This window comes from Bison bison, unplaced genomic scaffold, assembly GCF_000754665.1.
Source record: "Bison bison bison isolate TAMUID 2011002044 unplaced genomic scaffold, Bison_UMD1.0 scf7180017864312, whole genome shotgun sequence".
NCBI classification, from domain to species: domain Eukaryota; kingdom Metazoa; phylum Chordata; class Mammalia; order Artiodactyla; family Bovidae; genus Bison; species Bison bison.
In genome coordinates this window covers 1,597,999-1,613,278 of record NW_011494884.1, presented here as the reverse complement: position 1 = coordinate 1,613,278, position 15,280 = coordinate 1,597,999, and the positions used below count along the sequence as shown (strand labels likewise).

Genomic DNA, 15,280 nt, shown 5'->3' with positions numbered 1-15,280 from the left:
AGGAAGCTTAGCAGCACTGCCAGCAGTGGGCCCACGGCCCGCGGGGCAGGGGCGGCGAGGGAGGTGCAGGAGCAGACTTCGTAGGCGTCCTCCGAGCGACTATGGTCGCGCTGTCCTGGCCGCGCGTGGGCCCCGGCCTCTCCATCCATGCCCTCGGGGTCGGCGGGTAGGTCTCTGCAGACCAGCCAGTCCCGGGCGGTGGACTGCGGGTACCCGGGCGCCACCTCCAGCTCGCCGTCCAGCACCTTCCAGTATTCCTTGCCGCGGAAGAAGTAGGCGGCACCTAGGGGAGAAGAGAGCGGGCACCTGAGCTCCAGCTGCTGCAGCACGCGGGATTCAGGCTAGACAGCCGGAGGACCGGGAGCGGAGAGCTGTGGGGCCAGTAGAGAAGATGCAAAATGTCTTAGGTGAGAGTCAAGAGTCTTTCTCTCAGCTAGCTCATCGGTGGGCATTCAGAACCTTAAGGGGTCTGGGAAAGCTCACGGAGCCGCCTGGAGGCAGGGGCATGAATGAAGTAACCCCCCCCCCCCCCCCCTTTTTTTTTCCTTCTTCCCCTACTGGATATTTACTGAGAGCCTAGTATGTGCCAGACTCTTCTAGATGCTGGGGACATTGCTTTGAAAATAGAACACAAGCTGCCCTTGTAGGACTTATGCTGAAGCTGAAACTCCAATACTTTGGCCACCTGATGTGAAGATCTAATTCATTAGAAAAGACCCTGATTCTGGGAAAAGATTGAAGGCAGGAAGGAAAAGGGTACGACAGAGGATGATATGGTTGGATGGCATCACCGGCTCAATGGACATGAGTCTGAGTAAACTCCGGGAGTTGGCGATGGGCAGGGAGGTCTGGCGTGCTGCAGTCCATGGGGTTGCAGAGTCAGACACGACTAAGCGACTGAACTAACCGCCCTTGTAGGAAGGTGGTGTACTTCTCACTGCAGGCAGGGGGCGCTGCAAGGACGTTTGCGAGAAGGACTGAGGTGGATGGGGGAGGAGCCGCGTGGGTATGAGGGGAAAAAGTGTTCCAGGAGGAAGCACCGCAGGTGCAAAGGCCTTGGGGTGTGTGCCTGCGTGCTTGCGTGCGCGCGTGTCTGTGTGGCAGCAAGAGGTGAGGATGCTACGGCTGGAAGAGTGACGGGGGCAAGGAAGGGATGAGGGGAGAGGTGAAAAGCGCCAGAGGAGTAGGCCAGGGGGGTCCTGGGGAGGTCTGTGGCCAAGGAGGCGGGGCAGGCGCACCCCTGCATCCCCACTCCCCAAGTGGGGAGGCTGAGGCTGCCAGGGATTCGCCCTTGCCCGGCTCACCGTCGGACCAGCGCATGGCGTCGTCGAGCGTGCTGGGGACGCCCCTCCACGGGGGGCTCTGGGCCGGGTGGCCGGGGTCCATGCGGCGTGTGTGCTCATCGTAGCGCCAGTACAGCTGGTCCTTAAAGAAATAAGTCTTGTCATTGTGGGCCCAGGAGAAGGCGGCATCGACGCCGCCCGACGGGAGGCCGAAGTCCGAGACAGGCCGCGGGTATCCTTCCTCTACGTTATTGTCCTTAAACACCCAGTATCTGTCTCCTGAGGGGGTGAGAGAAAGAGCCGTGGGCCGGGGCTCGCCCAGCCCTCCAGGCGGGGGCCCCAGCCCTTGCTCCTCCCGCGGGCGGACACCCCAATGTGCACGCGCCCCTGAGATTCACCGAGCACCTGCTGTGAGCCGGGCTGGGGTCCCACACCTGCAGCAGCCAGAGGATGTGGGGTCTGATAAGGCAGCCGCATCACAGATGGGGGTCCCCACCCCCACCCGGAGAAGCCATTTTGGTCTGCGGGGTCTCCTTCAGTTCTGCGGTGAGGTGGGTGATTATGTTCATGGGCAGGAAGGGCACTGGGTCAAGGCCCAACTGGACCTGGTTGGGTGCAGCCTTGTCTGACTACACAGAAGCAGAGAAATCACCAAGAACTTCAAATCTGTTTGTACAACTTTCCAAAAATGGTGTGATTAAGATGCTTGTTGGGTATATCCTGGGCTTTGAGCTCTAGAAACATCCTTAGCTATTCTGCCACAGAAGGGTGGAAATGTGAGAAATACGTTTGAGTAGGTGTTGTCATGTCCCCCTACCCCCACTCAGGTTTAGCAAAAATTAGCCCAGTTATTTAGAAAACAGTTGGAAAAAAAAAAAAAGCAAAACATAAAAACATCCTTGGCCGGATAAAGGCCTGGAATAAACAGTTCTCTAAAGAAGATAATCAGATGGTCAGTAAGCAGCACAGGAGAAAATGTGCCTCTGACATCACTAATCACCAGGGACATGCACGTCAAAACATGAGATACCGCCTCGTACTCACTAGCGCGGCCATTATCAACCTCCCCCCTCCACACCTAGAAAATAACAAGAGTAGCTGAGGATGTGGGGAAACTGGGCACTGCTGGTGGGAATGTAAAATGGTGCAGCCGCTGTGGGAAAGCCTGGCAGTTCCTCAAAGAATTAAACATGGAATTAGTACCGGATCCAGTAACCCCACCCCTGGAAAGACACACAAAGGAGCTGAAAGCAGGTTCTCCAAGAGCTGTCTGTACACTCATGGTTGTTCACAATAGCTAAGAGGTGAGAACAACCCAAGTGTCCATCAACAGGTGATAAACAAGACGTGGTCCATCCATACAACGGAACATTCACTGTGTCGTGTACACGCTCGGTCCTGTCCGACTCTGTGACCCCATGGACTGGAGCCCACCAGGCTCCTCTGTCCATGGGATTTCCCAGGCAAGAATACTGGAGTGGGTTGCCATTTCCTCCTTCAGGACAATGTAATTTTACTCAGCCTTAAAAAAAAAGAAGGGCGTTTCTGACACATGCTACAACATGGATGAACCTTGGAGAAATCACCAAGAACTTCAAATCTGTTTGTACAACTTTCCAAAAATGGTGTGATTTTTGGAAACCTTGGAGGACCTTATGCTCAGTGAAATGAGCCGATCACAGAAGGGCAAATCCCGTATGGTTCCACTGTGTGAGGTCCCTAGAGTGATCAAATCCATGGAGACAGAAAGTCAGGTGGTGGGTGCCAGGGGCTGGGAGAGGGAGATGGGGAGATAGTGTTTACGGGGGACAGAGTTTCAGCTAGCTTTGCAAGATGAAGAAGCTGTAGAGATGGATGGTGGTGACAGTTGGACATAGGGTGAATGTATTTAATGCTCCTGAACTGTACATTTAAAAGTGGTTAAGATAGTAAATTTTACATTATGTGTTTTTTTTAACCACAATTAAAAATAATTTCTAAAACAATCCTCTGTCAGAGACTGAAAACCGCTGAAGGAAAGGATGGCCCAGCTGCAGAAAGGGCCCCATACAAATAACAAAAAGGGCTGTGAGTTTTTCCTCCAAGTGGGCGCCTGGTGTGGGTGACCTGGACAGGGCAGCCTGACCTGCTGCAGCTGACTCTGCCAGGCAAATGCACAGGCCCCAAGCGCCCACACTGTCTTACGTTTCAGGACAGAGCTATGGTTTCTCACGGGGACCTCCTGAGTTTTAAATGCTGAGAAATAATCCAAATTATTTAGAAGATGCCAGGCAGGTCCCACCACCATGACTGTAGCTTGCCTTAGGCATCCAGGTTGGGAGACAGTGATTCCACTGTTGGGGGTGGTGGTGGCACCAGGGTGGGTGTGAAGCAGGTGAACTCGGGCCCCATTCAAGGGAGGCCAGGCTGAAGAGGCTTGATCAGGGCAGCAGGATGCCTTCACTCTGGGGAGCTACAGATCCCCAAAACACACCTGTATGTGCGCACAGCCATGCATATGAGATGGAGGAAGGCTCAGAGCCCTGAAGAGCCCACAGAATTGGCAGGGTTTGGTCTCCTGCTGCAGGCAGGCACCCTGCCTTTGCCCCTCAAAGACAGCATGCTCCCCAGGAACAGAAACTGTGCCTCCCCAGCCCAGCCCAAGAGAGGGGGTGTTAGAGGGTGAAGTGATGCCCCTCCTCCAGTGGACCTGTCACCCTAAACTGAGACTAGGGAGCTGGGCCTGGGCCAGGGAGGTCCTCAGTTTCCTCTCTGCACTTAGAATAAATCCAGCCTGACACCCACGGCTCCTTGGGTGTCACCCTGACCTGCATCGCCTCCCCTGAATCTTCATCCTTCACTCTGCTCCAGCCTCACCACTCTCTTCTAAGGTCTTTGAATCAGCAAGACTGTTTCTGCCTCAGGGCTTTTGCACTGGCAGTTCCCTCTGCCTGGAATGCTGTTCCCTCAGGTCTTCTGAAATTAACTTCCTTATTGCTTGTGGGCGCTTACTGTGTCCCCCCATTCCCCAGAATGAGGGCAGGGATATATCTGTGTTTCGCTCACTGCATGCCTGCAGTGCCTACCTCAGTGCGGGGCACACAGCAGGTGCTCAATAAATACAAATTGGCTGAGTGCACAAAATAATGAGCTGCTCTCTGCCCCGAGCTCTAGATCCACAGGACCAGTGCTCCTGGGCAGATGCAAGCTTGGGGGTCCTAGAGAGTGAGGGCTGCGGTCCCCCGGTCAGCGATGCCTGGCAGGCACCCAGGTAGGGGCCCGCCCACCTTTGAAGAAGACGATCTTGTGGTCACTGGTGCGCTCGTACACGGCGTCCACGCTGTCCAGGTGCAGCGGCAGGCCCCGCCAGAAACGGTGCACCTGTGCCGGCTGCAGCGACACCAGGTGGCGGTCCCGGGTCAGCCGCCAGAAGTACTTGCCTGGGGGACACAGGGGGTGGGGCTGCAGGTGGCCGGTCTGGGGCCCAGGGTGGACCCGGTCTTCCGTCCACCGGCCGCTGGACCCCACGGGGTTTACCTTTGAAGAAGAAGGCCTCGCCGCGGATCTGGGCCACTGCGTCAAAGTGGGCGCTGCATCTGTGGGGCATGTCCTTCCTGGGCCTGGGGGCAGAGAGAGAGGGCAGGGCAGGGCAGGGAGGCAGCCCCACTCTGAGCTGAGCCGCCCTGGGGAGCTAGGCTGCACAAGGCCACCAGGATGAACCTCTTCCAAGGACCCCCTCATCCCGCATCACCGCCTGCAGGCTCACCGACTGTAGTAGTTTAGTCAAGAGAGAAAAGTGGGTGTAAACAAGTCTTATTCTGGCCCTTCAGGTGGCGAAGATGGATCACTGGGTGAGTGAGCGTCAGGGAGCACAGCAGGCACCTTCAATGCTGCCAGAGAAGCATCGGGAAGCAGCCGGGCGCTTTCTATGGAAACGCTGAGCATACTTGCTGGGTCCTCCAATTCTGAGTCTGCAGCTCAGCCCACTGACAGCACTCATAGCAACATCATTTGTGAGGATAAAAGATCAGGAACTTAAAAAACAGGGCAGGGCAGGGGACTTCTCTGGCAGTCCAGTGGTTAGGAATCTGTGCTTCCTAACTGCAAGGGCTCCGGGTTCAATCTGTGGCTGGGGAACTAAGATCCCACACGCCGTGCAGTGTGGCCAAGAAAATAAAAAAATAAAAAATAAAACAGGCACATGCACACCATCATGCGGCTCAAGCTCAGAGAATCAGGTGTCTTCACAGACACAGAGGCCTCCACGGGCCCTGGGGCCAGAGGTGTGGTGCAGACCAGCACTTGAGCGTCCCACTGGGTTCACATGTGTATGTCTACATGCTTAACTTTCTTAGACGCGTGTAGAATCTCTCTGGAAGGACACGCACATCCACAATTACGTGTCCTGGGGAGAGGGCTTGTCCATCAGCGGTGAGGACTAACTTTTCACCGCGGGTACTTTTTGTGCCTCTGGAGCCGTGTACACTGACAAGTGCTACTTATTCAATAAGTAAGTGCAATGAAGAACAATAACAACACAAGATAAAGCAACAGCTGTTGATCTCAGTGGAAATTCACCACGGACAGCTGAGTGAGAAAAGCGTAAAAACATTCCACTCTTAGAAAACCAAAACGAACCACGGAAGCCTAAATACATATTCTGTTTGTGTGTTTCGTGTGAGCGTGAAGTGGGCAGAGAGGCTGTGAGGGTGGAGGTGGGGGGTGGATGAGGATGGCCCCTGCAGATTCGGTGGCATTTGTTCCATCGGGGTGGGGTTTTTTGGGTGGGGGTGAGCGTAGGTGGGCTCTGGCTGCTGCTTTTACTACTGAGCGAGACGAATCCGAGGCTGGGCCTTAAAAGACAGGCAGCTGTCGCCTGGCCTCTGGCACTGCCAACCTCCAGACGCTCCCTTGGGACACCCACTGTAGGAGTCCAGCCTCCAGTACAGGCTACAGAGGAGTGCCCAGCTGAGTCAGCCCAGCCCAGGCACCAGACCACAGTCAAGATGCCCCCAGAGGATTCTAGTCGCCAGTAGATGCTCCCAACACTGTGGAGCTAACCAGCACCCTGTGCCCTGTCCAAATTCCTGACCCACAGAATCCATGAGCCTACCAACATGGTGGTGGTTTGATGCCACAAGGCAGGGCTGTTTGTTACACAGCCATAGATGACTGTGACAAAGGGGGAGAGGGAATCGTGGGTTTGAAAGTAATGCCTCTGCACAGTTCTGGGCTGGGCGGCTAGTTGTCCCTTCTGTTAGGGGAGGCACACTGACTGAAACCGCCCACCCGGGCCAGGCACCACAGTAACCATGTGTGTGAGTTAGTTTATGATAGGAGGTCCCGGTAAGGAACACGGAACTAATGAGCCACCACCAACTGGAAGAGTTTGGAAAAGGTCAGAAGGTGACACCATGTGTCCTACCGCCTCCCAAGACCCTTCTCACTGCGTCCATTATGGCTGAGCAATGCACGCGCCACCAGCAAGGCCTCTGAGTCAGAATGATTGCCCAAAGACAACCTGGAAACTAACCCCGTGACCATAAAACCCGAGACTGGGAGCCACACGGCAGAGCAGTTCTCCTGGGTTCCCTGACCCTCCTGCTCTCTGCCCAGGCTCCCCTTCCCAATAAAGTCTCTTGCTTTGCCAGCATGTGTGTCTCCTCAGACAGTTCATTTCCAGGTGTTAGACACGAGCCCACTTTTGGGCTCTGGAAGGGGTCCCCCTTCCTGTAACACTTCCAGTTCTGTCCATAAGAAAAGAAACCATTTCTCAGAGTTCAGCAGGCCCAGATGACCCTGGAGCTCAGGACTCTAAGCCACTGCTGGGAGTGGTGCTGGCTGCAGAGTGGAGACAGAGGCCCATGGCTTACGGGGTGCTGGATCGATTGTCAGGGGGCTCTGGCAGGAGGGGTGGCTCCTCAGACTCTGGGGTGTCCGGCTGAGCCATGGGGGACACCGACTCCCGCACACCTGTGGAAACAAGGAGGTTGCATTGAACCTGGCATGCCCGCCTCCCTGTAGACCCCACCACCCTTTCTGGAGCTGCCAGGATGGAATCGAGGCCACCGGGTGGGCAGGCATTGCGCCTGCACTGAGTCAGGAACCGGAGTGTGGTGGTGAGCAGGACAGGGGAGATGCCCACCGCCCCACCCAAGCCTGAGCTTCAAGACGCATGAGCAGAAGGCATGGGTGCCTTGATGACTTAAAACAAGTGTTTCAGAAAACAAGTATTTAAACAAAATGCACATGAATGTGCATAGCAACATTATTCATCATGGCCAAAAGGTGGAAACAACCCCAATGTCCATCAGCGGAAGAATGGATAAATAAAATTATTCAGCCGTAAAAAGGAGGGAATTACTGATGCATGCTATGACGGGGATGACCCTTGAAAACACATGCTGAGTGAAAGCAGCCAGACACAAAAGGCCACTCATTGCAGGATTCCATTTATGTGAACTGTCCAGAGAGGCAAATCCATGGAGACAGAAAGGAGCTGAGTATTTGCCAGGGGCTGGGCAGAGACTGCTAATGGGGGAGGCGGGGGCAGGAGGGGGGTGGGAGGATGAAAAAGTTCTAGAGGTGGATAGAAATGATGCTTGAACAACACTGTTAATGTGCCAAATGTCACTGAATAGTTTGCTCTAGAGTGGTAAAAATGGTAAATTTTACTACAGTTAGGGAGGGAGGTTCAAGAGGGAGGGGACAGAGGTGCACCTATGGCTAATTCATGTTGATGTATGGCAGAAATGAAACCAGTATCGCAAAGCAATTATCCTGCAATTAAAAAATAAATAAATTCAAGGAAAAAAAGTCCACAGACGTCAAAGGCAGCAGTGAAGCAGGGCAGGGGCCTGGGTGGAGGGGAGGGGCTGCAACGGGGCATAAAGCGAGGCTGACCACCCCCACCCAGGTGAGAGGCTCCGCCCCAGGCTTTAAGGGAACTGCTCTGGCCGCTGTGGTGGGGTGAGGGGCCCAGTGTGAAGACGGGGAGGTGGGGGAGGGCCCATCACTGCCCCACCCAGGCTCCTGTCAGCTCCCAGGACGGGCTTCCTTCTGCCACATTTCCTGAGGTGACCCCTGGCTCTGGGCCAGTCCTGGCTCAGCTCTCCCATCTCCAAGTAGGGGTGCAGTATGGACTCCACGGCTTGTAAAGACTGGATGACTTAGTACATGTAAGTGCTTTGCGGGGGCCCTGGGTCACCGTCAATGTCAGCTGTCACAACCTGAAACCCCCTGGGGGTTGAACGTGGGATCTTGCCCAGGGGGGGTCTGAGACAAGCTCTGTGAAAAGCCCCTGGTGACAGAATCACCTGTTTATTCATTCCACACATACTGAGGGGCAGCCAGTATGTGCAGGTCCTGGATGCTGGGCACATAGCGAAGATAGAACCAGCCCTCCTCCGTGGGGTTCCGGGCTCTGGGGGTCCCCAGCATTGCTGTCCCCATCCCCCGGTGACCCATGCTGGCTCTCGAGGGGAGGGCTCACCGTACAGCTGCCAGACGCGCACCCTGTCCTCATAGGGGAGCCCGTAGCGCAGCGGGTCACCCACTGGGCCCTGGTAGTACGGCTGCATGATGGAGCGCGTGGCTGCCACGTGGCTCAGCCCGATGGCGTGGCCAAACTCGTGGACAGCCACCGCAAACAGGTCCATGCCGTGGGCATCTGGGGACACAGGAGCCAGTGAGTCAGGGGAGGGGCTTCCAGCTCCTGCTGGGCCACCAGGACGGGACCTGTGGGGTGGGATGTGATGGGCCCGCCAGGATGGTTGTGGAGAAGGCCCCAGTCCTGGACAGAGGGGTTCTGTGGAGTCACTCAGGTTCTTAGGAGGCTCGATGGGATCCTCAGGGGCGTCTCAGGCCCTGACGTCTCTTGGTCTCTCCACCCCACGTGTGCCACTCATAGCTTCCATAGGATCCCTGCTGGTTCCTCCAGCTGGTATGGGCTCCTCAGCCTGACATAGAGACCACCCTCTCAAGGGTCCCTACCTCCCCTGTCTGTAGTCATGCCCTGTGCCACTTGGCTCTGATCCTCCTCCCACCTTGAACTTGGGGGCCTGCAACTTCTTTGGCCAGTGGGACTTAGCAGAAGTGGAGATGTGCCCAGGCCTGCCAAGGCCTTGCAAGTTCCCACTCCATCTTGGAAGTGGAGACCAGGATGAGGACAAGCTGGGCTCACAGAGTCACATCCCAGCCAGGGTTGGCCAGGCAGGCTGCCCGTGCCAGAGACGGCTGGTGAGATCAGCCTGGACGAGGACCACAGCACTGTCCTCCTGAGTTGGACAGGTGCCCACGGCTTTAGGCTGGGGGCGGGGCCTGGCTCGGGGGAGGCCATGCGGTTTCCAGTGCTGGGGCACTGGTGTGACTCCCTACACCATCATGGGTCAATTGGGGGTCGGGGGGTGATGCAGGGTCTCTGGGTCTGCCCTGGACACACCTGAGGAGCGGAATGTCCAAGCCTCATCGTCGTCGAAGTGGGTGTCCCCTGCGGTGTGGTGGTCGCCCGGGAAGAAGGCGTGGGCCACCGTGCCGCCTGGGCCGTCGAAGGGGTAGCGGTCGTTGTGGTCGGCCGTGGAGAAGTCGATCTGGATGTCAGCGGCGCTGCCGGCCACCTCGTGGAAGTTCAGGGGCGTGATGTCGCTCCAGACTTTGAGTGCGTAGTGCATGAGCGCCCGCACTGTGTCGCGGCCCAGGGGCGAATCCCGCGGGAACGTGCGGACCCTGGGGTGGGCGGGGTCAGAGCCCGGGGTCAGGCCGCAGGGACAGGCCCAGCGCCCCCGCCCAGGCTGCAGTGCACTCCTGGGAACATTCTGCCTCGAGTGGGGCACCGGGGACCTGATTTGGAAATGGGATTTGCAGATGTCATCAGGGCAAGGATGGAGATGAGGTCATCCAGGATTAGGGCGGCCCGGTGGCTCAGACGGTAAAGAATCTGCCTGCAATATGGGAGACCTGGGTTCAATCCCTGGATTAGGAAGAACTCCTGGAGAAGGGCATGGCAACCCACTCCAGTATTCTTGCCTGGAGAATCCCATGGACAGAGGAGCCTGGTGAGCTACAGTCCGTGGGGTTGCAAAGAGTCGGACACGACTGAGTGACTAACACCTTCACTTTCTGTATCCAGTGAGTGTCCTTATAAGGGACAAAAGGGGACACAGACATCAAAGGAGGCCGTGTGGAGACGGAAGCAGGGATTGGAGCCATGGACCCAGAGCTGCCTGCAGCATGTGGATAGAGGCCAGGCCGGACTCTCCCTCATAGCCCCTCCAAGGGACCACCCTGCCACCCCTGGATCTCGGGCTTCTGATCTCCAGAAGCAAGAGGACAAAATCCTGTCTCTTCAGCCTTGGTTTGCAAGTGTTCATTTTGGCTGCCCTCATGACACCCAGAGCCCAGGAAAGCCCTGCCCACCTCCATGACAGGTTCCTCTTGTTCCACTTGGTCAGGGCTGGAGCCTGGCGTCTCCTTCGAGCCAGGGCCACGGCCGGGAGGTCAGGGAGGGAACATCGAGGGGTTTTCATCAGCGCCAGGGTGGCCTCATCTGCGGGGTGGGCGGGCAGGCAGAGGTCAGGAGTCTGGCCCCATGCACACTCACCCCCAAGCGGGCATTCCCAGCAGCTCCCTGAGAACGGGCTCCAAGCCCCAGTCCGGTCCCCTTAGCTCCCTGCCCAAGGTCTGGGGGGACGAGGCCTGGGTCTCCAGCTGCATCAGGCCCCACTGCCAGGAGTGTGTCCACAGACAGGGTGGGGGCTGCCCAAGCATTTACTAATGTATGGCAGGGGCCCCAAGCAATCAGAGGGGGCACAACCCCAACTGGGACCATTGCCAATGCTTCCTGCCTCTCACAGGACACACAGCCCAATGGCTTTGTGTGTGACACATGTGTCTGGGGATAGACATGTTTTGATCAGCCAGCCCTACTGAGAGTCTTTACAAAATTGGAATTTGTTGTCAAAATGTAAAAAGTGGAGCATTGCATACACATCCCAGATTTATGGTTTCCCTTGGAAAGTGGGGAGTTTTGACAGCACAGGGCTGCCCCCCATCCCTGATGGGGCAAGGCTTAATTGGGCCTGGGTGGCCAGAACTGACTCCCACACCTGGTCTGCCTGGCCCATGGCATAGAGTTTGAGATCCGCTGTAAGTGTGGAAATGGGGTCTGGGCGCAGCTGGCACACTCACCCACTGCCATGCGCACACTGGGGATGATGATGGGGAGGGGAGGGGGATGATGGAGGACCCCCAGGCAGCAAGAATCCTCCCCCCTGTCCCAGGACAGCAAGGTAGGCTGCAGGGGTACTTGGGAGAAGCCAGGTTGGCACCCATCTCCCACTGAACCCCGAGGACTGACCTAGGACGCCAGTAGCCTCCAGGCCTCCGAACTGCTGCATGGCCACGATGGCCTTGGACAGCTCCTCTGGTGTCTGCAGCTGTCCCGTTTCGGGGTCTGCTGGGGGCAGGTAGCCAAACCTGCTCAGCCACTCCTGCGGGCAGAGAGCAGAGTGAGGGGTGGGAGATGGGGATTCAGCCACCTGAAGAGCCATGGCCTGGGGCCCCATTGCTGTAAGGGGCAGGCCTTTCCCAGCTCAGCTCACACTCTAGCCCCTGCCCACTAGCCCACAGGGTCTCTCTTGCTTTTTCCTTAAATTTCTTTACAGAAGGCTGCAGAAGTGTCTTGATAAACTTGATGACCCTTAGATGGGATGGGCTTCAGCAGTGCCCAACCTGTACAACTGTTCATGGCAGCCTGCCCCACCTCCCTCCTCCTGAGACAGCAAAATGCCCAAGGGACACTTACAAAATTGAAATTTTTAAAAGGTTATTTAACATCATGAGTGCCAAATTCAGGCTTTGAGCTGGCAGTGAGGCAGCGGTTCAGGACCTAAGCTCTGAAACCCACACTGAGAAGGGCAATGGGCTCAGAAACCAGTTTTAAGAATCTGGTCATGTGCTGTGGATGCACAGAAGTTAAGGGCCAGGCTGCCTGGGTTCAAATCCTACCTAGCCCCCTCCTCACTGTGCAACTGAGGCAAGTCAGTGCTCTCTCTAGGCTGTTTCCTCACCTGTGGAAGTGAGGATGAGTTAGAACGTGGAAACCCTTAGGTCAGCACCTGACACAGGCACCCTCCACGTAAAGGACGTGTTGTGCTGGTTGTCAGGGGACACTCCGCAAAGTGCCCCGGGGGGAACCCCTGAGCCAAGCAGGAAGCAGGAACAGGGGCAACCCTTTATGCCACGGACACACATAGAACCCCCTTCCCTGGCCCAGTCACCTTTACCATCTGGGGGGACAGGGAGGCACTGATGCCATCCATGGGGACCCCCTGGGGGGCTGCTGTTTCTTCAAAGGCAAATGGTGCAGGCGCCCACTTCCTAAGCTGGGTGACAACCCCTTGAAAAGCACCCAGCCACGTGGACGCAGTGCCAGGGGGCAGGCTCACCGGCCAGTCTGGGGAAGACCCATGTGTGGCTGGAAGGCAGGGTTCTGGCGATTCTCTGAGCTCCACTCCCTTCCAGACCAGGCTTCAAGAGAGGTACTGACTCTCAGGTCTCCTTTTTCTTTTTCTGCTCTATTCATTTACACCACCTACAGGGCCTCCAGGAAGCTGGTGAGTATATAGCTCCTGCCTATCGACTCCTTGCCTCGGGGATTTATGCCCCCCCCCACCTCCAGGGGCCTGGCAGGTGCTTAGTGGGAGGGGGTCCATACTCTGGGAATGCCTAGGAACCTCAACTGACCAGGAGTGTCCTCAATTATTTGCATATAATTTACATACACCTGCAGAGAACCAGCCGGATTCCCCCGTCACTCCCCACCCCTGCTTTCTAGGAAACACTGAGTCCTTGCTGGGGTTCTCTCTGTTCCTTGACTTCCTCCCTAACTTCTGGGGGCCTCCAAGAATGTGTCCAACTGGGCGACACAGGAGGCCCCTCTCAGGTCTGGGAGCCCCTATTAGGTTGTCGAGCAGAACAGTGAACAGCAACCACAGGCTGCTCCCAGTGGACACACCTGAGTGACATCCTGTGCTCAGACGAGTAGGCGGAAAGGCTCAATCTCCACTCTGGGCTCTGCCCTCTGTGGTGCTGGTGCCTCCGCACCCCCGAGGACCCGTCTTTTGGGAGGACCTCCCTTCATATCACTTCAAACACATTAAAATGCAACCCAGGGGCTTTCCTGCCAACGCAGCAGACTCAGGTTTTATCCCTGATCTGGGAGGATCCCACATGCTGTGGAGCAATGAAGCCTGTGTGCCACAACTACTGAGCCCACATGGCACAAGCACCGAGGCCCATGCACCCCAGAACCCCAGCTCTGCAGCAAGAGATGGCACCGCGATGAGAAGCCCATGCACGGAAACTAGAGAGAAGCCCCTGCTCAACACTCCTAGAGGAAAGCTCGCATAGCAACGAAGACCCAGCACAGCCAAAAATAAATAAATAAATAATAAAATTATTTAAAAAATGTATCCCATCATTTATCAACAAGATTTACTGAGCAAGTCTCATGGCTAATCACTGGGCCCTGGAAATGCCCAAGAGAGCATTTCATGTTTCAGATGTGTATTTTTATTCACATACCTATACAACAGAAAATAACACAACACTGTAAATCAACTATGGGCATGTGTGCATGCTAAGTTGCTTCAGTTGTGTCCAACTCTGTGCGACCCTATGGACTGTAGCCTCGCCAGGCTCCTCCATCTATGGGATTCTGTAGGCAAGAATACTGGAGTGGGTTGCCATGCCCTCCTCGAGGAGATATTCCCAACCTAGGGATTGAACCTGCCTCTCTTACATCTCCTGTATTGGCAGCCAGGTTCTTTACCACTAGTACCATCTGGGAAGCCCAAAAAACTCTACTCCAATAAAAATAATAAAAAAAGACAGATGTGTATTTGTGGCTACACATTTTTGGGGACAATTTTTTTAAAGATATTTAAAAATCTTGATTCTGCCATTTTCCTTCTCAAAGTCAGAAAACACACACACATTTTGCAGCTCTTTGTTAACACTGCAGGCCTGAGCTAAAGAGCTGGGGGCCGTTCAGCACCGCGAGGCTGCCTCCTCCAGGAAGTCCTCCAGAGTTTCCTTAGATAGTACATGATGCTAGGTGAGGATGCTGGCCCCATTTCCCCTACCAGGTAATGATTTATTCAGGTGAGAGCCTTTCCCCACCCAGGCCAGTTGCTTTGGGCAGGCTGGGGCTGAGACACCCTGGGAGGACCACCCACCTCCCAACTGTTACACTATAGGTTGGGATAACAGCTGGGTGTCTGACCCAAGCAGGCCCCTGCTCCCAGCCCTCCCAGGGCTCCATGAGGGTTACAAAGGAGTGGCTTCCTCTGGTCTTGCGAGCCTTGCTGGGAGGCCATGCACATTTTTGGACTTTAGGCCTCAAGAGTACTTCAGGTGGTTTGGAAATATTTGAGAACGTTGCAAAGCAGGAGGTTTTAGCTGGGGGTCTGAGTGCCGGGCTCTGTGCCCACTTGCAGACCAAGGGCAGGACTGGGGCACGTGCTGCCCTTGGACAGGCACTGCTCTGGCCATGATCAGCAGCTGCTGGTACCTGCCCAGACTCCGGAGCACTGCCATTTGTGGCCCCTGCTGGCTGCAAGAGCATGAGAGCATGCTGATGGGATCTGGGGGGCTGGTGGGAGGGAGCGGTCCCCATCCTTCCCCTTCCCCTGCCCACAGGCTTGGGCTCAGCTGGCCCACCTGCCCCCAGTGCGGCCACTCCCCCATCACAAAGGCTGTCCCCTCTCTTCACACCCTCACCTCACCTCACCTCACCTCCTCCCCTTGGCCCGCACAGAGCTGGTGGGCTTCTGCATTAATTCCTGGACTAGCTGGAATAGGCGGAGAAGGCAATGGCATCCCACTCCAGTACTCTTGCCTGGAAAATCCCATGGGCAGAGGAGCCTGTAGGCTGCAGTCCATGGGGTCTCGAAGAGTCAGACACGACTGAGCGACTTCACTTTCACTTTTCACTTTCATGCATTGGAGAAGGAAATGGC

General features: G+C 56.0%; 1 protein-coding gene across 1 annotated transcript in view; it reads right to left on the bottom strand.

The window, feature by feature from the left end:
• The window catches only part of MMP17 (matrix metallopeptidase 17 (membrane-inserted)), a 27,207-nt gene that overhangs the window by 1,372 nt on the left and 10,555 nt on the right, over positions 1 to 15,280 (bottom strand). Inside the window, exons 6-16 of the mRNA XM_010852520.1 lie at positions 15,052 to 15,112; positions 14,781 to 14,874; positions 11,617 to 11,749; positions 10,677 to 10,806; positions 9,703 to 9,986; positions 8,755 to 8,931; positions 7,136 to 7,235; positions 4,800 to 4,882; positions 4,550 to 4,702; positions 1,305 to 1,562; positions 18 to 283 (exon numbers count right to left, since the gene is read on the bottom strand). Of these exons, the coding sequence (XP_010850822.1) occupies positions 18 to 283; positions 1,305 to 1,562; positions 4,550 to 4,702; positions 4,800 to 4,882; positions 7,136 to 7,235; positions 8,755 to 8,931; positions 9,703 to 9,986; positions 10,677 to 10,806; positions 11,617 to 11,749; positions 14,781 to 14,874; positions 15,052 to 15,112 (1,739 nt within the window). The remainder of the gene's footprint in view (positions 1 to 17; positions 284 to 1,304; positions 1,563 to 4,549; positions 4,703 to 4,799; positions 4,883 to 7,135; positions 7,236 to 8,754; positions 8,932 to 9,702; positions 9,987 to 10,676; positions 10,807 to 11,616; positions 11,750 to 14,780; positions 14,875 to 15,051; positions 15,113 to 15,280) is intronic.